The sequence below is a fragment of the Hyperolius riggenbachi genome, chromosome 2, assembly GCF_040937935.1.
Source record: "Hyperolius riggenbachi isolate aHypRig1 chromosome 2, aHypRig1.pri, whole genome shotgun sequence".
Taxonomy (NCBI): Eukaryota; Metazoa; Chordata; class Amphibia; order Anura; family Hyperoliidae; genus Hyperolius; species Hyperolius riggenbachi.
In genome coordinates this window covers 141,702,565-141,730,102 of record NC_090647.1, presented here as the reverse complement: position 1 = coordinate 141,730,102, position 27,538 = coordinate 141,702,565, and the positions used below count along the sequence as shown (strand labels likewise).

General features: G+C 45.0%; 1 protein-coding gene across 1 annotated transcript; it reads right to left on the bottom strand.

The window, feature by feature from the left end:
* Positions 1-873: 873 nt before the first annotated feature.
* On the bottom strand, positions 874-17,314 carry LOC137545854 (aquaporin-4-like). Its single transcript, XM_068267568.1, has 5 exons — positions 17,256-17,314; positions 11,108-11,458; positions 4,629-4,793; positions 2,463-2,543; positions 874-1,290 (listed from the first exon to the last, which is right to left on the bottom strand). Exons 1-5 carry the CDS (start codon positions 17,268-17,270, stop codon positions 1,108-1,110), a joined length of 795 nt encoding a protein of 264 aa, XP_068123669.1. The 5' UTR covers positions 17,271-17,314; the 3' UTR covers positions 874-1,107.
* Between the last annotated feature and the right edge of the window lie 10,224 nt (positions 17,315-27,538).

Here is a 27,538-nt window from a genome sequence, read left to right as displayed (position 1 = left end):
TTTATAAAGGGCCAACATATTCCATGGTGCTGTGCAGAGTAAGAAACAATTTGTCCAAATTCTTTTGAGCCCCTGAAATGAATTGATTATGTTAAAAAATGCTTTAGTTGCCTCACGTTTTTATGCAATCGTCGTGACTCCACTGAATTAAAGCTAAAAGTCTGTTCTTTAACTGTATCTGAATTGCTTCATTTAAAACGGATCTGAGATGAAAAACTAACTATAACTAGTAACTTGTCTATAGATCTTACAGCTTCAATAGTTTATTATTATTTATTCCTGTGATACAATGAGGGCAGCCATGTTCTGTTTGTCACAGGCTGAGGGCTGGAGATGCTATCAGCTTGCCTGTGCGTAATGTGACAAATTCAGTTCCCTCTCCTCCCCTCTGCCTCTGAAATCTCTGGCTATTAACCTCCTCCTCCTCCTGCCCAGATTGAGCTTCCATAAGCCCTTGCTACCTGTGACTGAGTGCCAAGGCTCTCTGAAAAGCTGTGGGCGAGGCTTGTTTAGTGACTACAGTGTGACCCTCACTAATGAGAAATTCCAACTATAAAACTTTTTCCTAGCAGAAAATGGCTTCTGAGAGCAAGAAAGAGGTAAGAAAGGGGAATTTCTTATCAGTGAGGGTCACACTGTAGTCACTTCCTGTCTGAGTCAGGACTGAGTCAGCCACTTACATACCTGATATTTAACTCTTAAAGGAAGAGAAAGAAAACAAGGAACACAGCCTAGTTATTTGTGTGCTAGGCACTGTACATACACATGTTTATCGCATCATGTCACATGTCACTTTGGGTATATTTTAAAAGGAAATAAATAGCCTCCATACTTCTCAGTTAAGTTATTTTTGTAATGGGAAAAATATATGTATTCTCGCGAACAAATAAAATAATTTATTTTCAACACATGTACATAAAAGCTATATTATTATAAATAACTTTTTCATACAGCATTACAATACCATCTGGACAGGAGCAATGCAGCACCTTGCACTTTATATACAGGTATGATATCCAATCATTTAATATCCAGCAGTTTCTATGTTCTCTGTCACAGCATGTCCCACTGCTAATTGCGCTCATGTTTGTTCTCAGACTGACGTGTTCAAGTGGCTGTCTGTGTGGCCATGGAGAGAGACGAGCGAGAGACACTTGCTGTTTCTACTATGTCAATATCCTTACACGTCAGGCAGGCAACCAGCTTTTCCCTAGAGGCACTTGATGCAAAGAAGAATTCATATGAAGCACCTGCTAGAAAAGCACCCAGAGTAGGACCAATCCAGTATACCTAGAGGGGGAGAAACAGCATTTTCATATACTCATAAAGAAGATCATCCAGGTGTATAATGACAGATAACAACATGTCATACACTCCACGGCTCCCCTGTCAGGGAGCATGTGAATGGTGTGAGGTAACTTGCCTCTTCCTTCCCAGCAGGAATAATAGGTGCCTAAACCATTTCAGTGACATGATTGCTCCTCTTCAGAAGACGATGGAGGCCTGGACAAAAGCTGTAGCTGCAGGGTCTGTACCATGGGAGTGGGCATCCCCCATCTTTTTTGCTATTCCATCCATCTGTTTAACTAATCTTAATTTGCATACTTGGATCAAGGAGACAGAGGCGTATCTGCAGGGTTGCAGGCATGGCAAGGCCATGGGTGCCTCACACTGGGGGCTCTGCTCTATAGAGGCCTCGGTGTTCTCCATACAGATACTAGTTTTTATCTGGGGGGTATTCTGCTGCATGGTTACACCTTTTAGGTAAGCAAGTTGCCCATTATTTGGGGGATATTTATAGGCTGACCTATTGTGCTACTTCATTCTCATTCAAGAAGGGCCCTCCCTCAACTACAGTATTAGCTCTCTATTGGCCCTGTTCTGGTAATGATCACTTCTATAGATACTTTGAATAGTAGTGATCACTAACAAGCTGTTCCCCAACCCCTTCTTGCACCTCTGACACTGTAGTTGCCATTGGCAGGTTTTGGTGCTCCGTATCAATTGTTATTTATAGAGTGCTTGGGGGGCCCCATTGTAAAACTTGCATCGGGGCCCACAGCTCATTAGCTACGCCACTGCCTAGCAGCCCCCATGCAGTACACTGAGGAGGCCTGGCAAGAATATATTTTAATCTGTTGATGTTGGCACCATTGTCCCTCTATAGGACTGAATCGGTTACTGCATCCTACACCTTGGGCAAAAGCTGGAGACTAAGGGGTGATTTGGTTTGAAATTCACTAACGATTGAAGGATGAAGAGTTATTTTGTGTTAAGCGTATTTGTAAACCATGTTGTGGGAAGAGTTCTTAGTCAATGGTTTACCTTTTGTTTGGATCTAGCCATTAAATGTATGAGTAAGATCATGCAAAATATGCAATGCATTAAAAGGTCCTGCAGATAGTAAGACAATACATTTTATGAAAACAGTGGGGTTTTTTTGTATTTCTTAATAAACTTACCCAGTGATACTCCCAAAATCCAGTGAACAACGCTGGGCCAAATGATCTAGCAGGGTTCATGCTTCCACCTGAGAACTGCCCCTGTTATTGATTGAGAATTAACAATACATGTCATTAAAAAAAAAAAACAACTGTCAACTGGCTGGATGTTGGACTCCAAACAAAAACAAAACAAAAACACAATTTGATTTACTATCTACTTAATTAAAAAAACTTTAAAGTGAACCTGTAACTTTAACAAAAAGTTATATATTTACGTCAGTAGAGGGAAGGCTCTGGATGCTTCAGAGGCTCCCCTGATCCTCTGTGACCCCCTCCGCTGCCATTTGGGACCCTCCTTATCTTTGCGACCGCACTGTGCAGATACCAGGGTTTGTGCCTGTGCAGCAGCACAGAGTCGCTTGTGTACAAAGCAAAAAGCTTTACACAAGTGGCTCCAGGCTACTAAGCAGGCACGGGGCATACCCTAAGCCTGTACAATGCAGCTGCGCTCATAAACGGAGAGGGTCCCAGCACAGTGCAGGAGAGGGGTAGGACGGCTGGGGAAGTCTCTTGAACATCCAGGGGCTTCTCACTACTGAGGTAACTGAAAAAAAAGAGAGATTACACACACACACCCAAAAAAAAAAAATCATGCTGAAATCTGTGTGCAGTGTGTGACAGGTAATAGATGTCTCTCTGAGCAGATAAATGAAAGAGGAATCAAAACTGCTGGCCATCTGCCAATGTATGGGCACCTTAAAGGATGCCGAAGTGAGAGAGAAGGCTGCCATTTTTAATTCCTTATAAACAATACCAGTTGCCTGGCAGTCCTGCTAATCTTTCCAGCTTCAGTAATGTCTGAATCACACACCTGAAACAAGCATGGGGCTAATCCAGTCAGACTTGAGTCAGAAACATCTGGTCTGCATGCTTGTTCAGGGTCTATAGCTAAAAGGGTTAGAGACACAGGATCAGCAGGACAGCCAGGCAATTTGCATTGTTTAAAAGGAAATAAATATGTCAGCCACCATATCTTTCTAACTTTAGGTGTGCTTTAGGCAGAATTGCAGTAAAAATTGGCATTCCAGACAGGCCAGCTATCACAGTTTAAAGAACGCTGACACACACATAAGAAGATAATGAAGTATGAAAGCAGTCATGTGCAAGTTGCAGTGAGAGGTTGTTGTGCAAAGATAAGCTTAATACTGAGGTCACTTTCAATGTTCTTGTGAAGGTAAGCTTATAGTTAGGATTTGTATAGTGGTAAAAGCTGGTCACACTGACGTGCATACATTCAATGGTACTTTCAATTCAATTAAACAATAGCATCCATGCAAAATAGAACTGCCTAGAACAATTGATTATCTATAATGGATTCTAGTCGTATGCAACCGTTTTATCAAATAAAAGATCTGGAAAATTTTACATGAACTCTAGCTAGCCTAGTGCTATCTACAACTATTACAACAAGTTTTATTACAAAAATCCCTCCTTCGGACGCAGCCACCGAAACTGCGTACCGCCAGGAGGGTTAAACCAAAAAAGATAATTTCAACAGTTACCTTAGATTTCCCATGCAACTGCTTTTGCATTAAAGGACAAGTGAAGTGACTATATTATATCTAGCTTTACTTAACCTGGGGTTTCTTCCAGACCCAAGAAGTCACTTGTGTCCCTCGCCACAGCCCCAGTCTTCTCCCGGGTACCGCTAGCAGCCTCTGAAGATCACCGAGGTCTACATGCGCGGGCCTGTACCCACATCACCGGAAGTGTACTGCGCAGGAGCAGTACGCTCCTGATGATGTGGGCATGCCCATGCATGTGCAGGAAACGCCAACCCATCAGGGGTCAGCAATCTTCAGAGGCAGTCAGCAGGAGATGGGAGAAGACCAGCGCTGTGGTGAGGGACACACGTGACTTGTAGGGGGTGGAAGAAACCCCAGGTATGGTAAAGCTAGATGTAATATTGTCACCTCATCTTGTCCTTTAAGATCTGAACATGTGTGGCCAGGATCAGGGCATTGTCCATATGTTCTAATCCATTTTGGTGCCACAAAGCAAAATATTACCAAGCCTGTGTTTTGTTTTTGTTTTTTTTTTACATAGAAAAGGAGCATTGAACTGATATACATTGAAATTCATTACACTAGTTTCAACTACAGTTGTACAGATTGTGTCCCTTACCGCTGCTAAAGCACCAGCTATAACAGAAAAGCCAATAGCAACACTTCCCGGCTCTGTCACATCTCTACGTCTTCGATCATCCACAGCAAATATTGTGAACGCTAACTGGAAGGTGGAGAGAACTTCCATTACCATAGCCTGTCCTGCATTTCCATCTCTACTCACCTATAGAAAGAACACATACAGTCAGTACACATTTTACCACAGCCTGAGAGCTCTTTTACACTATTGTGTTGTGCTTATGTTTTGTTATGCGATTCCGATTGCATGAGATTCGCAAAACCGTTGCAATAAAAATCATGGGTACTATTTTAAACTAACATATTGTGATTTTTCACAGTCGCAAATATCCTGCATGTTGAATCATGTAATTATTATTATTATTTTAGTATTTATATAGCACCAACATCTTTCACAGCGCTGTACATAGTATATATAGTCTTGTCAATTGTCCCTCAGAGGAGCTCACAATCTAATCCCTACCATAGTCCAATAGTCTAGGACCAATTTGGAGGTACGCCAATTAACGTATCTGTATGTCTTTGGGGTGTAGGAGGAAACCGGAGTGCCCGAACGTAACCCACCCAGACAAGGGGAGAACATACAAACTCCTTGCAGATAGTGCCCTGGCTGGGATTCGGGTCACCAGAGTTGGGCATTACTGCACAGGTGCTGGCTGGGCATAGTCGTGATGTCTTGTGCAGTGCACACAAAGCCGCGGGCGCGCACTGCAGGATGTGAACAGCCCAGCCAGTGCCTGCCCAGTAATGCCCAACTCCGGCGACATGGAAAAGGCTGCCGGAGGGGCATTTAGGTAGGATGCGGGGGCAGAGAGGAAAACGGGGGGGTGGAGTGGTGGCATCAGGACAGCTGACAGTATACTGTATGCCTGCTCCCCATGTTTCTCCATGTTGATTCGGCTCCAGTATCCTTTAAATCTGAATTATCATATTGAATTGAAGAAGGCAAACCAGACTTATCCATTGCAGCTTACAAAATGCCCAAAGAGAGAAATCAACACCACCACTGAAGAGCCTTCAAATGTTATTGTTTGAAGATGTTCAGCAAAAAGCAATAAGTTTACTTGCTAAAAAGAGCTGAAGCCACAGGGTTCTCTATCATTATCAACCCTCAACATCCAGAAAACAAAACCATTTAAAGGGATCCTTAAGTCACCTGAAAAAAGGGTTTCACTGGCCTGGGGCTTCTACCAGCCCCCTGCAGTCGCCCTGTGCCCGTGCAGCCACTCACTGATGCTCCGGTCCCCGGCCGCAGGTTAGTTTCATTTTTGCTGACTGCGCCTGCGCAGCCCTGGCAATGCATATCCTTGCTTGCATTGCTGTCTGCAATAGCATCCTACACCTGCACAAAATTGCACTTAAAGGATAATAGGGGGGAGCAGGTATGTACTGAAAGCTGTCCTGATGCCCAACACTCCCCCCATTCTCTTCTGTCGCCCTCCTTTCTTACCTAAATGCCCCCTGGCAGCCTCTTCCAGTACATGCCTGCTCCCCGTTTTTCCTACTTAGCTCAGCTCTGGTATCCTTTAAGGCACTTGGGGGGAACATGTATCTCCATTTGATGTGGAAAAGGTTGATAAAATTCCTTTTTGGCATGTTGGATACAAGTCCAGCACTGTTTTGCTAAATTGATTTGTACATTTTAGAATCGAATTAGAAAACTTCACATTTTTTCTTCAGGAAAATGTATTTGTGGACTTGATGAGAATCAACTTAGCATTATGCAAACCACCTGGAGAGAATGGCCTCGATTCATCAAACAGTTTGCGGTAAAAATTTGTTGTTTGTTAATTTACCGCATGCAAAATTTATCTTTTAAGCAATGCAGATTGTCTGGCTGTCCTTCCTAGCCTCTGGCCCATTTTCAATTCACGTTTTTACCTAAGTTTTCTCCTAGAAATTCATCTACTAGTTAAAACAACTTTTCAGCATTAGGCAATTGAAAAACTACCAAAACACCCCTGCGAGGGGAACTTTATTTTTTCATGTTACCCAGCCAGAGGCGGGACAAGGTCCTTCAGCACCCAAGGCTGAGACAGCAAAGTGCGCCCCTCCATCCCTCCCACCCCAGCCGTCACACACTGATTGCTATTAGACTAAGAGGTGCCCCAGGGCCCCCAACACCTTAATCTCTAGTTATCTGGCTTGCAGTCACTGTCATGTCCCCTTTTCTTATTTCTCTCTGCTTCAAACACAATTGGGAATGACAGCTGAATGAATTGTGCGCCCCCTCCTACACTGCGCCCTGAGGCTGGAGCCCGGCCCTGTACCCAGATGTTAATTTTTTACTTTTATTACTTCAGTAAACACCCTTGCAATGAAAAACTACCAATACAAAAAGTAAGTGAAGAAGTACTATCAAAATTATTCTGAGTATTTTCTTGCTTGCTGGTGGTTTAAAAAGCACTTTATTCGACCCTTCTATCTAATGGGAAATTGCATGGTGTGTACCAGGCTTTAGCCATAGACAAGCATGCAGATCAGATGAGTCTGACTGAAAGAGAGACTGAAGTCTCTCAAAATTCAGTTTTGTTTTTTTTAAAATCTCTTTCATTTCAATGCCCTAACTAAAATGCCGCATCCCCGCAGCTGCACACTAACTAAATCCCTCCAAACTCTCGGGGCACATTGCGGGGAGTGCTTCCGTGAAGAGGCAGCGCTTTTGGCTGTAGCTCTGCCTCTACACGTGTCTATCAGCGCGGATCGCCACCTCTCCACGCCCCTCTTGGTCTTTTTTCACTGAGAGGGGTGGGGAAGAGGTGGAGATACGCGTGGATTGAAGTGCATGGAGGCAGAGCTGCAGCTCAAAGCTCTGCCTCCCTGGGCAGCAAAATCCATGACTTTCTTGGATTTTTGCTGGGGAGTTTGGGGTGATTTAGTTAGTGTTCAGCCGCGAGGATGCAGCATTTTAGTTAGGGCATTGATGTTAAAGAGATTTTTAAAATAAAAACCTGAGGCTTCCCCTGTCTGGATGATTTCCTTTGCACTGGCTCAGCAGAGACCGGTTTGTGCGGTCTGTTGCTAGAAGGAGTCATTCGGGTTTTTAAGGATTTTGGGGCACCGCTGGCGCATGGCAAGCAGGAGGGTCCGACGACGGTTTTGAAATTTCTCGCGATCGACTCGATCGCAGGGGTTTGCCGATTGCCTTTGGACAAGCTTTGTAAATTATTGGAGGAAGTTAATACGGCCTTACGGGCTAAGAAATTACGTTTGCAGCAAGTGCAATCACTATTGGGAAAACTAAATTTTGGGTGTAAGGTTCTCTTGACGTATTTTCTCTTGACGTCTCGCCATGGCCACAAGCGGTGTGTTAGAACCACACCATTTTGTTAGAATAAACAAGGGACTCAAGGAGGATTTAGGAGTATGGAAGAACTTTCTTTCAAGCTTCACAGGGTTAGTATATTGGCAAGAAACCTGAGAGGATTGAACTTTTCACTGATGCATCCAGCAGTCATGGCTTCGGAGCATTTTTTGCAGGGCGCTGGTGTGCTGAAGAATGGCCCTCATCTTGGGTTAGAATAGGGCTGACAAAAAATTTGGCATTATTGGCATTTTTTCCAATTTTGGTTGCCATTGAACTCAGGGGGAACGAGCTGCGCAACAAAGTAGTTAGCTTCTGGTGTGATAATATGGCAGTTGTTGCTATTATTAATTCAATCACATCGTCCTCTCCTCCAATAATGGCATTGTTACAGCATTTTGTTTTGAGAAGTCTCGAGTTGAACATAACTGTAAAAGCTTTACATTTGCCGGGTAAAAAGAACGAAATTGCTGACTCACTTTCTCGTCTGCAGTGGGACCGGTTCCGGCACCTGGCACCAGAAGCAGAAGATCGGGTGGAGCCCTGCCCGATGCACCTTTGGAAGGTGGTAGGTCTCGTTTGTGGGACTTGATTCAGAGATCAGTTGCCCCCTCGACATGGGCGGCTTATAACAGGGTTTGGGAGAGCTGGTACCAATGGGAGAGATCATGTGGCCCAGCATTATCAGATGAAAATAGACGGGACATTTATTTATAGGTAGTGAGTCTGGCATTTTACATACATAGTTACATAGTTATTTTGGTTGAAAAAAGACATACGTCCATCGAGTTCAACCAGTATAAAGTACAACACCAGCCTGCTCCCTCACATATCCCTGTTGATCCAGAGGAAGAGAAAAAACCCTTACAAGGCATGGTCCAATTAGCCCCTAAAGGGAAAAATTCCTTCCCGACTCCAGATGGCAATCAGATAAAATCCCTGGATCAACATCATTAGGCATTACCTAGTAATTGTAGCCATGGATGTCTTTCAACGCAAGGAAAGCATCTAATGCTGGGAATACACGGTTCGTTTTTGCCTTCGTTTAAACCTTCGTTTCGATTGTGCCTTTTGTCCTTTTCGATCCCGAAATAATCAGTCATACGGTTAATATCACCACCCACGGTTTCGTTTTTTTTTCCGATTCTGATGGTTTCGTTTTTCCAATGATCGAAGGCTGCAAAGAAACGAAACGAAAATCCCTTTTTACAGGGACGGACTAGCATAAACGAATATATAATCGATCTGAACAGCCATCAAGCCTACCAATGGCTCGATTAGATGGATAAAGAGAGATAATATCAAACATGTTCGATCACTAGTCGTTCGTTTTTGGGGTCTATTAATCGAAACTATAATGAGATTATGACTATTTTCACATACGTTTTCAACACTCGATTCGTTTACCGAACGAATCGAAGGTTTAAACGAAGGCAAAAACGAACCGTGTATTCCCAGCATAAGCCCCCTTTAAATGCAGGTATAGAGTTTGCCATAACGACTTCCTGTGGCAATGCATTCCACATCTTAATTACTCTTACTGTAAAGAACCCTTTCCTAAATAAATGGCTAAAACGTTTTTCCTCCATGCGCAGATCATGTCCTCTAGTCCTTTGAGAATTCGGAGGAAGATTGTTTGTGTGGGTTTGGGTTATAAGCGTGTAAATTTTACTGTTAGTAACGCGTAGAGTTGGCATTTTTCCTTTTTATTAGATTACTGGCATGTGTGTTTTTCCTTCCTCTTTTGTTTTCTTTTTCTATCCTCAGAACGGACCCCCTTCGTCGTCTGGTGCATGGGACACTCCTTCATGTACTGGAGCGCGCAGAAGTCCAAATGCATGGTGCTCTCATGGGTTTACCTGCAGAACAAGCCCAGGTTGCCTGGTTGGGTTTTAGGGGTCTTTGTTGGGAGGATTTGGCAGACCAATTTTTTGACAGAGCAACAGCAATGGGCTTCCTTGATGCTCTGATCATACATGCGGGTGGCAATGACTTGGCGAGGATTCCCATGAGAGCCTTGATTAGGATCATTAAGAGAGACTTGCAGCATTTCAAGGCCGTTGCGCCGGGTATGATAATAATATGGTCAGAGATTATACCTAGATTCTTCTGGCACGGGGCACGAGATATCAAAGCCATTGATCGGGTACAAATTAAAATTAACAGGGCCATATCGCGTTTAGTAACTGAATTAGGGGGTCTGATAGTGCGTCACATTGATTTGGAAGGAGTGTGTTGTTTTTTTAGGGAGGACGAGGTTCATCTCACGGATGTGGGGTTGGACATGTTCAATTTTCATTTAAGAATGAAACTTGAGGTGGCGTTTGAGATGTGGCGGGCAGTGCAGAGTTAAGGCTTTAACTCTCCCCTGCTGGTGGCGGAATTTCTTTGCCCCGGGGAAGTGACAGGAGAAGATGGTTCTTCAAGGTCAAGCATTTGAGTGTTTAGCCCGTGAGCCCAGAGTCAGCAAGGCGACTTGGGCTCGCAATCGGCTATATGTAAAGATACCCTGGAGGCTTACTGCTGGATGTGCGTCACTCGCAGGGAGCAAAGGAATTGGGTTATGTTTACATGGTTTTACTGTTTGTTGTAAGCTGTGGCCGACATGCTATTAAATTAGTATCATTCCAACGTCATTCATGTGTGATGGTCATTATGTATAGCATAGCTGGAATGTGGGAAATGAATGTCGGCCCAGTAAGCCGTAAAAGCTTTAATGGGAGTGTATATGGGGGGGGGGGGGGGGGTGTGTGGGGCTATTGTTGTTCGAAGGGAGAGGGTACAAGCTGCATCTGGCAAGAGGCTTCCACCTCCCGTGGTAAGGATCCCGAGGGGGGGCACTGTTACAGATTGTATTTAATTAATAATACATTGATAAGATTTTATTATCATATACTGCTTTTGTTGGTTTTAAGCACACAGTTAGTCACTCTATACTATGATTCTTGCATGTATTGCATCGCAGGCAGTCATTATCCAAAGCTGTGTGATGTCGAATGAGCACATTTTCTTTATTTAGATGCACATGCACAGTGTTCTGAAAATGTAGCGTACAAATGCAGTATAGCTCCATTTTTAGAGTTGGTAAGTCCTGTCTGGTCACTGATCAGAGTATGACTGAGTTAATTTATTACACAATGTAATGCTGCACTTACTCTGGTATTGAGCTGATTTAAGGTTGATGCAGGTAGGAACAGATAGAAAATGGCAGAGGCACATGTAGAGCCAAGTATCTGAGCTACAGCAAAGGCCAATCCATGAAGCAGGTCCAACTTCCGTGCACAAATAAGAGCAGCAGTAATGGCCGGATTTAACTGAGCTCCACTTATATCCCCAAAACTCTGCACCAGGCTGACAACACACAGACCTGAGGCCAGAGCTGGAGCCAGGGACTGCGATGCTGGTGCTGCCGTTCCTGAACAGGAGGATCCCAGAACTACAATCATCAGCATAAAGGTTCCAATAGCTTCTGCTAGCACAGAGCGCCAAAAGCGATGCCTCCTCAGCTGCAAAGGAAGGCAACATTGGTTGGTTATGTATAGAAAGGGAAATGAGACTCTGTAACAATTATTTCAACTATATAATAATACTGCATTTTTACCTGCCTAGAATATAATACTAAGCTTCACAAAGTAATAGATTTACATTTATATTCATATACCTTGCATATATTAGTGAGCATTTTACACTGCATTTACATCAATTTCTACCACATTGCAAGATACGGTCTATCTATGGATATTGATTTGTGGATGGAAGCCTACACACAGGAAAAGTATATAGATTTAAAAGGAATCTGAAATAAAAATAAACGTATGAGATAATGACCAGACAAGACACAGAACATTTACATTGCACTTTTCTGCTGGCGGACTCAAAGCGCCAGAGCTGCAGCCACTAGGACACGCTCTATAGCAGGGATGTCAAACTGGTCCTACCAGGGCCAAGGTCCTCACACATTTTTGACACAGCTCAAATTAATTGATGGGTCTGAATCAGAAAAGGTGTGATCCATCGGGTAGAGCACATTCCTCTCTTTCTCAGTCCATCTCAGTCCATCCACTGGCATGGATCTGGCCCTCCAGCCTGGAGTTTGACACCCGTGCTTTACAGGCAGTAGCAGTGTTAGGAAGTCTTACCCAAGGTCTCCTACTGAAAAAGTGATGGCTTACTGAACCAGAAGAGCTGAGATTCAAATCCTGGTCTCCTGTGTCAGAGGCAGAGCCCTTAAAGAGACTCTGAAGTCTCCCTAAAATGAGGTTTTTATTGTAAAAACCTCATTACCATTATTGTCCGACTTAAAACGCCGCATCCCCGCAGCTGAAAACCCCCTCGATCACCCCAAACTCACGGGGGTACAGGGCAGCAAAATCCACGACTTTCTTGGTCGTGGATTTTGCTGCCGCCTCTATGCGCTTCAATCAGTGCGTATCTCCGCCTCTCCCCTGCCCCTCACAGTGAAGGAAGACTGAGAGGGGCGGGGGAGAGGCGGCGATCCGGTGCTGACTGACGCGCATAGAGGCAGAGCCGCGCTGCCTCTATGCGGAAGTTGCCTGCGTGCACCCCCGTGAGTTTGGGGTGATCGAGGGGGTTTTCAGCCGCAGGGGTGCGGCGTTTTAGGTCGGTCAATAATGCTAATAAGGTTTTTAACCTTTTCGGGACCGGCCACCTACCCCCCCTTAAGGACCAGGCATTTTTGGCGGGAAGGGGGTGCGCGCGTTTGGGGGGGTCAGGCGGCCGGATCCCGTGTGTGGCTGCCGGGCATTGTGTCCCCCCTTGGTGGCCTGGGCCCCCCTTCTGCCAGCAGCCTTCACTTACCTTCCAGGCTCCAGCGATGAGCCGCACGGGACCCTCTTCTCCGGCCGGCATCTCCGCTTCATCTGACGAGCAGTTCCGGGTCGCGGCTTGATGACGTCATCAAGCCGGGACCCGGCGCTGACGTCAGATGAAGCGGAGATGCCGGCCAGAGCGGAGGGGGGCGCCGATCGTCGCTGGAACGGCAGGGAGGTGAGTGGATCCTCTTCCTTCCCCCCCTGCCGCCGCAGCTGTCAAACAGATCACTACGATCCGACGGCGATCGTAGTGATCGTGTGATCAGCAGCCATACGCGATGGCTGCTGATCACTCGGGGGAGATGTCGGCTGTCATATGACAGCTTAATCTCCCCCTCCGGGTGCGCACGATCGCGTCGGGAGCGGAAATTTCGGGCCGGCGTAGATCCTACGCCGCATCAGGCTAGAACAGCCACAAGTGCGGCGGAGGATCTCATTCACATGGTCCCGAAAAGGTTAAACTAAAAACCTCATTTGAGGGAGACTTCGCAGTCTCTTTAACCATTACACTATCCGGCTACTAATTATAATGAATTGTATGTGTAGTACAGCTAAAAAATAGAACATTAGTAGCACAGATATGAGTCTCATATTGTTTCCAGTACAGGAAGAGTTAATAAACTTCAGTTGTTATCCATGCAAAAGAGCCTCTCTGAGCTCCCCGACCAAACTTGGGTCAGCTACAGTACTGTTTTCTGAAGCACTTTTACATCAAAGAAACAGTGAAAGACAACATCTGATAAGGTTTTACTGCAGGGAAGTTTAAAGGGTCATTAGCTGTGCTCTGTTTCCTAGTTTAACCCCTTCGCATACAGACCCTGTTTTCCCCTAATGGACCAGAGCAGTTTTGACGCTTTAGCGGTGTCTCTTTTTAATCAGCAATAACTTCATCTGTACTCATGCCACTTAAATAATCTATATATTGTTATTTTCAAGACAAACTAAGCTTTCATTGGGGGGTATTTGGTCCCAAGTAAAATGTTCCTCTCTATGCATGTTAATGGGTAAAAGTGGAATTTAAAAAAAAAAAATGCATTATTTCTCAATGTTGACCAATTCCTGTTTAAAAATAAAAAGTGCTATTGACGAAAACTGTGCCACCAGTTTATGTCGCCCCAGTATAGATATCCAGATGTGTCCCCAGTATCACCACCCCTCAAGTATAGCCAGATGTGTCCCCAAAATCAGCCCCCCCAGCATAGCCAGATGTGTCCCCTGTGTTTGCCACCCCCAGAATAGATTGACAGGTGCATCCCCAGGAATAGTGCCTCTCTTTTATAGCCAGATGTGTCCCCGAGATCAGAATTACCCCATTATAGCCAGATGTACTCCCAGGATTAGCGTTGCCCCCCCATTATAGCCAAATGTGCCCCCAGTATTAAGTTATGTCCCCCCAGGTGCCCAGATGTGCCACATTATTAAATCCCACCTCTCTTTGGTTACCCAGATGTCCCCCAGTCAGTTTAACCCGCCCCCCTTTACATATCTCCCCCCCCCAAGAATTGATAGCCAGATGTCCCCCCCCCCCCCCCCCATCAGGCAGCCCCCTCCTTGCACAAGTCATTAAAAAAAAATCCACCAGCAAGCAGCCTTTCTCACCTTACCTTGTTCCTGCGACTATCCTGAAGCCCGATCCTCCGATCCCCACTCTGCAGTCAACCACATATTGCCGACAACCCGGGTCCCAGCTTGATGACGTCATCAAGCCGGGACCCGGGTAACTGGCAATACACGGCTGAGAGCGGGGATTGAAGGCTTGGGCTTCAGGATAGTCGCAGGAACGGGGTAAGGTGAGAGAGACTGCTTGCTGGTGCATTTTTTTAATGATTTGTGCACGGAGGGGGACATATGAAGGATCGCAGCAGTTGACTACTGCAGCGATCGTTCATGGGAGGGGGTCTGGGGGTGGACTAATTGGCTACAAGGGAACATGTTCCCTTTCACCAATTAGTAATGCAGCTGACAGTGCCGGGGGTGCGCTCTGAAGCGCACCCGATCGTGCACAGCAGGGCTGCAAGCTTAATCAGTTTATCTACGCCATGGTGGCTTGGAGGGTGCCACAGATGACGTAGATATACTGTAGCAGTGGAAAAAGTGGTTAAAATACAGAGTGTAGTTTGTAAAGAAATAAGCAAAGAAAATAGTGTCATATTTTTATTTTCAGGTATATAGCATTTGACCTACATGCTTGTTTAGGGCTAATGGCTAAAAGTATTAGAGGTAGAGGAACAGCAGGGCAGCCAGGCAACTGGTATTGTTTAAAAGGAAATAAATATGGAAGCCTTTGTGATCTCCTTTTGATGTGTTTAATAAACTTTTCTTGTTAAAAAAAATAATAATATGGCAGTCTCCATATCTCTCTCACTTCAGCTTCCCTTTAGCTAGTTCTTCAGGTAAAGGTAGCCATACATCTAGCGATTCTGATTCCATCGACAAAGCGATCAACTTTATTAAGGAATAGACTGCAGTATGGTTCATCGAAAGTCAATCGACTAGTAACCCACACGCTACAGGCGATATCCTACGCGATTCACCTTCACAATCGATCTGATAGATGTTGTCTCTGCATGCTCTGAATGCCAAAATCGGTTCAGAGTTGATCGAATGATATGTGAACAGTAGCCGATTCCTGTGCAATCGACCGATATCTTGCATCCTGCTCGATTGTTTAAGCTGGTCGATTCAACATGAAAGCAGCCACTTTTCATCGATTGGGAATTCTGGAACACACTTCTCTCTCCATTCTATAAAATGATCGAATCGAATGGTCGATCGTACAGCAAAATCGCTAGCTGTATAGCTACCTTAAAGAGAATCTGTACTCTAAAATTCTTACAATAAAAAGCATACCATTATCTTCATTATGTTCTCCTGGGCCCCTCTGTGCTGTTTCTGCCTCTTCTGTTTCTTTCCCTGCTGCAATCCTGGCTTGTAATTGCCAGTTTTAGGCAGTGTTTACAAACAAAAGACATAGCTCAGTGTGTGAGTCATACAGAGCTTGGAGGGGGCTTGGAGAGGGTGTGTATAGCTTCTAGCCAATTACAAGCAGCACAGCACATTCCAGTCTTACTGCCTCAGCCCGACAGAGCTGACAAAGGAGAAAAGATTAGATCATATAACAGAGATAATACAGCCACTGTGCAAATAGGAGTGGCTGCAGTTAGACAGAGCACATAAGAACAGGTATAGGAACTTATAGGATAGAAGAAATAAGGAAGAAAATTGTGTTACAGAGTCTCTTTAAGTTTCTGGGTTGTAGATAAGGCAAGTGTTTCAGACAATTCTAAACGAACTTGATTCTCTTGAAAAGTGATCATGGACAGGTTTCTTGAGTTCATGTGTAGGTGCTGCTATCCTGGCTACATGTGCAAGAACTGAAGCATCAGGTACATTCTGAAGATACTCCTATCGTAAAAAAAATTGTAACATTAGAATACATACATATAAAATGTACATTACTCCCAAAGTAAAATGACTGTTTTTTTCCTATGTTGCTGTCACTTCAGTATGTAATAAAAAAACTGACAGATCTGACAGACTTTAGACTAGTCCGTCTCCTCATTGGAGAATCTCCGTTTTACCTTTATTGTATACCAAAGAACTCCCTGGAAAGGATCAATACAAAGATGTCGGCCAGCTCTGCTCGTTTGCACAATTTTCTGGTGGTAGGACTGAGAAACTGCAGTGCTTTGTATACAAAGAAATATGGTACCTGAGGATCTCCCATAAAGAAATTGACAAGTCCAAACCTGTCAAGTCTGTAAGATTTTCATTACCCACTGTAAGTAACAGCAACATAGGAAAAAATGCAATTTATAGTTTATTTTACTCAGGGAGAAAATTACATTTTATATGTAAAGTATTTTACATTTTTTTTTAAGATAGTTGTCCTTTACGTTTATAACCATAATGAAGGGAGATGGGAGAAGTTTAGCGAGGCAATCCATACTGTCTCTGCTGGTTATTTTGAAGGAGAACAATTACATTCAGAACAGGATGTATAACTTACCGGACTGCTCCTTTTCCCTGCTTAGCTAGTGTGCATCTTCTTCAGCAAAATGCAAGATAATTCATGGACGCCTCTGAAGACATATTGCTTGCATAGTTGTCATCTCATGTCTATGGATAACTTTAGCATTCATGCATATATTTGCATAACTGCAGTACGCATTTAACTTGTAATTTTTTCAGTACAGTTTATCTTCACAATTCCCTGTATAATCTCTTTCAAACTATGGCAATACAGCCATTTTGCTTCACAAAAATTACTCAAACATACATCGATAATGGACTGAATAAACGGAATATAGCAGTGGGGAAAGTTCAAGATCAGCACAAAAGATAAAAAGTACAAAGCCATAATAGCGCAAAAAGAGCCACTGTAATATCACAGAAAATACAATTATCCGATACTGCAAAATAAAAAATATTGTAATATTCACAAATTCAGTGATGATCTCTCTTCTCCTACCTCTCTGATGACCATCCTGCCTCTGTGGCTCTGATGCTGGGGGTGAATACATTACTTCTAGCTCTAAATTCATGCAATCCACTTGTAAGGCTTTCTACAATGTAGCCCACCTTTGTGAGCAAGGCTCCCTTTAAAGAGATAGCATCACCCTGGGGGAAAAAAACAACAAAGAAACTGTATATCCCATTTAGATTGCTACATTTTTTTGGTGCTTCAGTACTTACGCCAGGAAAGCTTGTCAAATTTTATCTGAAAGTAAAACAGGACTCTAGGTAAATGTATTTTGAATCTGCGCTGCATTGGACAAATATCACGTGTACAGTAATTTTTGAGGCAGTAAGCATTTATTTCCAATTTATTTGAAAACAAAACAAAAACAATTTGTATCATTTGGGTTGCAGAAAACCACCATCAACTGCATATGAGTGTACAGGCAGTGTTTGCTATTTCATATCTCTGCTGCAGAAGATCATGTCAAAGCATAACTAAATTCTGCCTTAAAGAGACACTGAAGCGAAAAAAATATGATATAGTGAATTGGTTGTGTACTATGAATAATTACTAGAAGATTAGCAGCAAAGAAAATATTCTCATACTTTTATTTTCAGGTATATAGTGTTTTTTCTAACATTGCATCATTCTCTAATATGTGCAGATTACACAACACTCAGCATTCTAAATGAGTCTTTCAGAGCAGTCTGTGAAGTAATGACCTCTCCTCTAGCAGAGGAAAAGTAAATAGTCCAGGAACAGTTGAGATAATAAAAGTCAGATAACAGCCCTCTCCATGACTAACTAAGTCGGAGAGCTTAATGGCTTGTTTGCATAGAGATAACAACTTGAGTTTCTCAACTCTTCCTGTACTGGAAACAATTACACTGATGTATCTGATCTTAATGTTTTATGTCTTAGCTGTGCTACACATACAAATCATAATATCATCATTTTTTTTTCACTTCAGTGTCTCTTTAAAGCAGTATTGTCACCATAAAAATCAAATTCCAACAGCGACTGGTCTGAGTGTATTAAGTGATAAAGATGCTAATCCTGCATTCAAAACTTTTTCTGCTGTTATGATTTGGAGTTATCACATACTTAAGTTTAAGCATTAGGGTAGGGGAAGTTAAGGTTTGGTACTTCCAGGGCAGGTTAAGGGTTAGGCACCTTATCCTGAGGATTAAGGTTAGGAGAAGTGCCAGGTAAGCCAATATTTTTATACTAGTGGCTTATCCCATTGCCCAACTCATGCAGTGCTGCGATGATACATATTACAGATTTGGACAATACAAGTCCAGCATAGTTATAATCCTTTACAACATTATTAAAAGCTAGCATTTAAAAAAAAGTCCTGTACTTTGACTTTAAAAAGGAGATAAAAGAGCTTTAACTGTATAATTACTAAAATAAGCTGCTACTTTCTGAAATCTACAGAAAATAACATATCAGAGCATGTGAGCATTAATCAGTGATGCATGGTGTGGCTTTGATGCAGATAATTAGGAAAAGCCTCAGTTGCTGTAGTGATCAGACCCCATTAAAATGTAAATAGGATTATGATCAACACAGCTGTATGGACCAGGCCTTCCCCTTCTGTTACCTCAGTGACTATTGTACCATAGTATGAATAAACAGTTGCTTTCATCTTCAGGCATATAGATTAAACAAACCATTTATAAGCAAATACCAGCTCGCTGCTAAAGGCTATGCTTGTAGAATCTCTCACATCTAAGAATTATAACAAGACAGAATTTCAGTTTGCAGACTCCCATTTAGCTTTGAGCAACAACTTGCCCCAGATATATTTGTCCAGCATCCAGCATCAGTTTCCACTCTCCCACTGGAAGTGAGAAAAGGTGTCGAAAGTGTTATTATGAATTCTTGGTACATGTACTGACTAAAAGTGCAAAGGCTGATGCCTACAATAACAGGTGCTTAACCACTTAACGGCCTTTCCATGCTAGTTCACGGAGGGTGTCTCCGTGAACAGTGTGCGAGCCGCCGATCGCGGCTCGCACGCGTAATGTAAACACGCGGGAAAGAAATCCCCGCCAGGGCCGGGCCGAGGCGTAGGCTGGAGAGGCTCCAGCCTCAGGGCGCAGTGTAGGAGGGGGCGCACAATTCATTCAGCTGTCATTCCTAATTGTGTATGAAGCAGAAAGAAGTAAGAAAATGGGATACATAGCAGTGACTGCAAGCCAGATAACTAGATATTAAGGTGTTGGGGAGGTTGTGGGCCCCGTGGCCCTGTTAGTCTAATAGCAATCAGTGTGTGACAGCTGGGGTGGGAGGGATGGACGGGCGCATTTTGGTGTCTCAGCCTTGGGTGCTGGAGGACCTTGTCCCGCCTCTGATCCCCGCTGTTTACATCATACGGCGCTGCTGCGCAGCAGCGCCGTAAAGGAGATCGGCGATCCCCGGCCTCTGATTGGCCGGGGATCGCCGCATTCTGATAGGCTGAAGCCTATACTACACGGCGCAGCCCACAAGCCACGGGAGAGGTAGGGAAGTAGAGGGAGGGCGGAAATCGCTGCGGAGGGGGGCTTTGAGGAGCCCCCCCCCCGCTGAACCATAATAGCCGGCGGCGATCAGACCCCCCCTGCAGGACATCCCCCTAGTGGGGAAAAAAGGGGGGAAGTCTGGTCGCCCTGGCTCAATTACGATCTGTGCTGTGGGCTGTAGAGTCCACTCAGCACAGAAAGCTAAAAGTGAGCCCGGTCCTAGAGAGCCAAAGGTGGGCTCATATAATAATAAAAAAAAAATAGGCTGCCTTATCCAAGGGGTTAAGTGGATCAGGTAGCCGCCCAAACCACCGCTCCTGTGGGCCGCACTGGCCCCCTTTTACGTTCATGACCTCTGGGTCACTACGCCGGAAAGAGAGATTGATTCTTTTTGACAGCATGCAGGGAGGCAGGGGAGTGGCAGAGGGCATAGCCAGGGAGAGGGAGCTTCCCAATGGCAGCTCTGGAAACCTTGCAGGAACTCCCCTGGCGGGGGCGTTTTGAACAGGGAATCCGTCCCTGACATTTTTACCCTCCAAGATAGCGACAAGTATTGTCTCTAGTTTCGGGGGTAATAGCTTGGCGGTGGGGGGGCAGAGAGCGGAGGTGTGGGGGACACAGAGGCATGTCATGAGGCAGATAACATGCCTCTGTGTCCTATCTGCCCCCCTCGGGTTCTCTTTAACTTTGTAACTACGTAACTGTCAGGTTAGCTGCTCCCAGCCCCTCCTCCTGAGTTTCCTGTTTGCATAATAAGTAGTAGCAGATTTGCATATGATTTGCATCTGAATTGAATGCAAAGTGTGCAGAAAATCTATTTAGGTGCTGCACACTGAGCTGGTGGTCATTTCGGATGCAGCCTTAGTGGTATGCGCTGGCGTTCTCCTCACTGTTCAACCAAATGTAAGTTACACATTTTTTTGCTTAGCTGCTCCCAAGGTTTTAAATTTAGGTAAGGTCACTTGCCCGGAGGTTTGCCTCACCGTGGCGCAAGTGTCTAGTATAATATACTTTGCATGCAAACCATATTGGAAGCTAAAGTTCCTCCTAGTTTAATAAATGTTAGCACTTGTCTTGGATGCAAAAACTAGTATTTATTCTAATTATTCACTGGAGGCATTTTCTCTGAGCCCTGGTCACTGACTGGATTACTTCATACACCTCAGAGACATATGCCACCAAAACTCAAGAACAGTAGAGTGATTAAAGATACAGTCAGGGCCCTTTTCCACTAGAGCGATTGTGATTGCTGAATCGCAAAATCGCAAATCGCTAGTGATTTTTAAATCGCTAGAGTTGGTACTTTATCATAGAAATCACGAGAAGTATTTCCCACTACAGTGATTCGATTTGGAAATCGCTAATCGCAAATCGCAATCGCTTGTTGGAGCGATTTTTTCAATGATAATGCAATGCAAATGAAAATCACAAATCGCAATCACATAACAGAATTAATGAAAAATTGCAATCGCTGGCGTTTGTGATTGCTAGTGGAAAAGGGCCCTAATGGCATGGAGAGCTTTAAGGAAGTTATATTCGGTCCCTCAACAGATTTCCAAGTACATGCCACTATGGGGCCATCCAGGATTCCTGGTTAGCTTGTCACATGGAGGCTTTCTGATTTGGCAAGAGAGGGGTGTGGAGTGTTTTGGACACCTCTGTGATCTGCGGGAGGAGAGATTTCTGACCTTCCAGGGAGTTAAAACTAAATTCAATATACCAAAAAATCACTTTCTATATTATGGTCAACTAAGATCATATGTAATGAGTAAAATCAGGAATATATAGAGTATAGCCACTTTAGATCCTTTTGATAAATTTCTAGCCCCTCATATATCTCAATTATCCCTATCAGAAATACGTGCCAGTGTAAAGAAACGCGGAAGAGCCACCGCTATGAGTTAGCGGGAGGCGGCTCTTTCCGCGCATGGCATGGCGGAACGCGGAAAAAACGCTGCGTCTGACGCGGCGGTTGGCGCGCATGGGCCTGTTGCAAACAATCTGACCAAGCGCGGGGAGGCTGCCGCCGGTGCTGAGGGCGGTGCGACCAACCCCGCGCCCCGGTCAGCAAGCACATTACAAGACAGTACTGGTGTGGCTGGGACTGATAGTCCACCAAGATTCAGGATGACGCGCGTGCACGCAGAGAGGCAGAACTTATATGGCAGTCAGAAAAGGGTCAGCTGACCAAGCTGGTCAGCTGACAATCCTGCTTCATTTCATTGGTCCTGCACTTAGGGAGGGGCTGGCGAATGGTTTTGTATACAGTATATACTTATAACATTTGAGAATTTTGCTGCGGAACTGCAGTCTATGTGCAAAGTTTGGTTGATACCTATTTTCTCAGAAACTGGTGAGCTGGTGCGGCCAGTATAAATTTACATATATAATGGTAGCACAGAATTGGCCATAAACACCTGATACATCTCAGTTGCATAAATATTCTTTATTGCACAAAGTCAACACTGTGGGTATACACCTTACCGACTCAAAACACAGACAAAAGTTAAAAACCTATTTCTGCGCAGAAACTTGGACAATTAAAACCGAGGAGCCACCTCCGCTATTTCTGCGCAGAAACTTGGACAATTAAAACCGAGGAGCCACCTCCGCTATTTCTGCGCAGAAACTTGGACAATTAAAACCGAGGAGCCACCTCCGTCTATTTCTGCGCAGAAACTTGGACAATTAAAACTGCTGGCTGTTCAGTTGCTGGTTGTCTGGCGTTGCGATCACTACGTGGTAGCACTCAGACCTGAGTCAGATCCTAAAGTCTGCCGGGACCAGCTGGAGCTGTAATCCTACACTTAGCTAGATTCTATTGATAGTCTTAAGTACTAGTTTGATTGTGATTATCTGTTATGACCTTCTTGCTTGTCTGACCACTCTTCTGAACTCTGATCCTGTACCTCGATATTTCTGATACTCTGTTGCCGAACCCCGGCTCGCCCTGAGATTCTGCTTCTGCCTCCTGATTCTGTACCTCGATATTTCTGATACCCTGTTGCCGAACCCTGCTTGTTTATTAGACCCCGCATCTGCCTTCTGAATCTGTACTGTATCTGTCTGTGTGGTTACGACCTGGTTTGTCTGACCTCGAGAACCGACCTTACTGTTAGAGGCGGTTCCCAGTCCTGGTAGTGTCACTCCCTCTTGAGTGTCACTCTCGGGTTTTCCTTCCTACGTTCAGCCTGACTCCTCCCTCCGGGACAGTTCAGGTTTTTGGAAGGAGTTGGTGCAGTACTCCTTACTGCCCTGAGGCCTAGTCCTCTAAATTACTGTAGCACCAAACACTCTCACTCTTCTCAGGTGTCCAGAGGTTAGCTTATATATCTGATTATCGGTGATACTGCAGATCATCAATAATCGGGTATATATCTGTATTTCCAGTGATACTGCAGTTCACCGGTGATCAGATCCTCTCTGTGTTACACCGATCGTTACAGAACGCCAGACCAAAAAACAGATGGACACACGCGCTGACCCTCTGGGTGTACTGGCCACTTCGGTGGATAACCTCCATCAAGCACTAGGCCATCATAAAGCGCTTATTGATGCCCTATCAGGGTCTGTACGAACCCTCCAGACGTCAGTAGATGAGGTGCGATCCCCTCCTAGTGTTGACATACATATGCCCGTACCTGAAAAATTTTCCGGCCACAAGTCTGACTTTCGGAATTTTAAGAGTAGAGTGTTATCTTATTTTGAATTGAGACCCCAATCTTTGGGGACCGAGACCCAACGGGTCACATTTATCAAAACCCTGCTATCTGGCGACTCCCAGACCTGGGCGTACAATTTGCCCGTCGGTGACTTAGCCCTTACCTCTGTGGAGGAATTCTTTAAAGCCATGGCAATAATTTACTACGATCCGGACCTTGCCTCGACTTCTGAGCGGAAGCTCAAGCTTTTGCGTCAGGGCAAAGGTCCGGTCGAAGATTATGCGGCTGAATTTAGAAGGTGGTCAGTTACAGCCAGGTGGGACACCTTTGCCCTGTTAGATTGCTTCCTGTCAGGGTTGTCCGATGAAGTCTCTGACCTGATGTTATCTCAGCCCGAGCCCAGAACAGTTGATGAGGCCATCCGAATTGACCGCAGGCTGCGCTACCAAAGACAGACCAGGGGTAGTCATCGTGTCAGAGTGGTGTCGTACACTGCACCTCAAGTAACGTCACCTCCCTCTGTCTCACCTGCTCCAGTCTTACCACCACCCGAGCCTATGCAGATAGGTCGGTCAAAACTGTCCCAGGTGGAGCGGAGACGGAGGATGACAGAACAGCTGTGTCTGTACTGTGCTGAAAGGGGGCATAGAGTACGAGACTGCCCCAATAAGCCGGGAAACGCTACCGCCTAGGAGTTGTAGGGGGTAACACCCTAGGCGCCCGATCTGTACCCCTAGAAGAAAAACGGTTGCTTCTTCCCTGTACAGTTACATGGGAAGATAAGACTGAAGCCACGGAAGCCTTCATTGATTCAGGCTCCGCGGCTAATTTTATGGATTTTGAGTTTGCTAAAAGATTGGGTACTCCGCTCCCTGCGGTGGAACCACCCATTCAGGTCACGGCAGTGGATGATTCCCCGCTGCAGAGGAATCATCCGCTATCCCAGACACCAGAGGTGGGGATCACTGTGGGGGTTATGCATTGGGAGAAATTACCGTTTTTCGTATTACACATGACTACGTCCACTATCATACTTGGCATGCCATGGTTACTTCTTCATTCTCCACACATTGATTGGGCCACCGGTCAACTAATTTCCTGGTCAGATCATTGTTTTCAGCAATGTTTAGGGAGGGTGACTTTGGGCCAAACCAGGATTCAGGTCGAGGGGGTTCCTGAACAGTATGGGGAATATTCTGACGTATTTTGTCCCAAGGCAGCTGACAAATTACCCCCACATCGCCCTTTCGATTGCCCCATTGATCTTCGATCTGGTTGTATGCCCCTGCGGGGTCATCTGTATAACTTATCTGGGCCTGAAAAGGCGGCCATGCAGGAGTACATCCGTGAAAACTTGGCCAAGGGCTTCATCTGGCCGTCCCGGTCACCGGCAGGGTTCTTTTTTGTAAAGAAAAAGGACGGGGGCCTGCGGCCATGTATTGATTACCGGGCCCTGAATAAAATTACTATAAAGAACCGCTATCCGTTACCATTGGTAGATGATTTATTCACGCAAGTCACCGATGCTAGGATTTTTTCAAAGTTGGATTTGCGGGGGGCATACAACCTGGTACGAATAAGAGAGGGCGATGAATGGAAAACGGCCTTCAATACACCTGACGGGCATTACGAATATCTGGTGATGCCCTTCAGGCTGTGTAATGCCCCGGCCGTTTTCCAGGAACTCATCAATGAGGTTTTTAGGGAGGTGTTGGGAAAATTTATCTTGGTTTATCTAGATGATATACTTATTTTTTCCAACAGCCTCTCTGAGCACCGGTCTCATGTCAAATTTGTTTTGGACAAACTAAGGCGGAACCAGCTTTATGCTAAATTGGAGAAATGTATCTTTGAGGTAACATCTGTCGCCTTTCTGGGTTACATAATTTCCACCTCAGGCCTGTCTATGGACCCTGCCAAAGTCTCCGCTGTTCTGGAATGGCCGCAGCCAGTGGGGTTGAAGTCTTTACAGCGGTTTCTAGGCTTTGCAAATTACTATAGAAGGTTCATAAAGGGGTATTCCACGGTCATTGCACCCCTCACCAGTCTTACTAAGAAAGGGGCAGATACCACACACTGGTCTCCTGAAGCTTTAAATGCATTCTCCACTTTGAAGGATTTGTTTTGTTCCGCTCCCATCCTGAGACATGTTGACACCTCTTATTCTTTCATTGTTGAGGTAGACGCCTCGGAGGTCGGGGTAGGGGCTGTGCTGTCTCAGCGGTCGGGGTTGCAGGGAAGATTGCACCCATGTGCCTATTTTTCTCGTAGGTTCTCTCCGGCAGAGAGAAACTACGACATAGGCAACAGAGAGCTCCTTGCCATTAAACTTGCCTTTGAGGAATGGCGTCACTGGCTGGAAGGAGCAGAACATACGATTACAGTATACACTGATCACAAAAACTTGGAATACATCGAGGGGGCTAAGAGATTAAGTCCCCGTCAGGCTCGATGGTCATTATTCTTTTTGAGGTTCAGATTTATAATTACGTACACCCCGGGCAGCAAGAACATTAAGGCAGATGCCCTGTCCAAATGCTTTGAGTCAGAGACAGCCCAGCCCCCTGCCCCTGGGACCATTATCCCACAGAGACTGGTATTAGCGGTAACAGAGACTTGGGAAGACTGGACAGAGACCCTGAGTCCCTTTCAGCAGGATGTCCCCGAAGGGAAGCCTGAAGGGGTTATATTTGTGCCTTTGCCATTTCGTCTCTGCATTTTGCAGATGTTCCATTCACACAAGAATGCGGGACACCCTGGGGCGGCTAGAACGCAAGATTTTGTGTCCAGGTGTGCTTGGTGGCCTTCTTTAGCAGCAGACTGCAAGGAGTTTGTTAGGTAGTGTGCGGTGTGCGCAAAAAGTAAACCCTCCCGGCTGGCACCTGTGGGTACCTTGCAGCCTTTACCCACCCCGAGTGAGCCGTGGACCCATTTGTCCATGGATTTTGTGGGTGAGCTTCCCAGGTCTGAAGGTATGTCGGTCATTTGGGTGGTAGTCGACCGCTTCAGCAAGATGGCCCATTTCGTGCCCTTGAAAGGACTCCCCTCGGCCCAGGAATTGGTCGACTTGTTCATCATCCACGTTTTCCGGCTGCATGGCATTCCGGAAAACATAGTGTCAGATCGGGGAGTCCAATTTGTCTCTAGATTCTGGAGGGCATTTTGCCACCAAATGGGCATGAAGCTGTCTTTCTCGTCAGGCTACCACCCACAGACCAATGGGCAGACTGAATGGATCAATCAGTCATTGGAGCAGTTCTTAAAGAGTAACTGTCAGGCTGCAGAAGCTAATTTAAACCTCTATTCTCCTGTGTTAAACAGTTTAGAAGGAAGCCCAAAAGCCATTAGTGAAGATAAAAATCTCAGTTACCTTTGATGTGTGCTTATCTTAAAGGCTGTTATAGACCCATAAGGACGCAAGCCGCATACTAAACTGCAAAGCATTCTGGGGCCCTCCCCTCGGCTGCTAATGAGACGTTACAGCAGCTTCTAATCAGTCCAGCGCGTAGCACTGATAAATCTCCGGACAGAGTACACTGCAGGAGTCAGCTATTGTTCCTAGCCACATGGCTCATTAATATTCACTGCACACTGTGTTGTTCAAGTACCAGCTTTTCTGTGATCAGGAAGCAGGCAGGACATGACGACACATTTGACAGAAAAACATGGAGCCTGCCATGAGCTGTCAGGAGCATCTATCTCTGCATATACTATATACAAATTCTGTGAAATCCAAACGTGGACAGTGAAATGCATATGTAATGTAAGTACAGCCAATCTTTAGCTACTGATATATGTGTTTATTTTCTCTGAGACCTTATACCTAACAGCTCCTCTTTAAGATGTTACGTGGCGGAAGCACAGAATGACTGGGTAAAATTTCTGCCCTTCGCAGAATTTGCACAGAATAATTTAAGGAGTTCTTCTTCTGGTTTTTCGCCATTCCAGGTGGTGACAGGGAGATCGCCCAAGTTCTCCCCTTTGACAGTAGCCTCCACTACGTTTCCTACTCTGGAGGCCTGGCAGAGGTCATTTAAAGACATTTGGTGGACGGTGAGGAGTAATTTGAAAAAAACATTTCAGAGTCAAAAGGGTCAAGCTGACAGGAGACGTTCTTTAGAGT

What these genes read in the sequence shown, in the direction of transcription:
- LOC137545854 (XM_068267568.1), bottom strand. An exon ending in TAAATCAGCTCAATACCAGA is followed by an intron (nt 4,794 to 11,107) that starts GTAAGTGCAGCA and finishes TTCTTTCTATAG; the next exon opens with GTGAGTAGAGATGGAAATGC. An exon ending in TAGCTGGTGCTTTAGCAGCG is followed by an intron (nt 2,544 to 4,628) that starts GTAAGGGACACA and finishes AATCAATAACAG; the next exon opens with GGGCAGTTCTCAGGTGGAAG.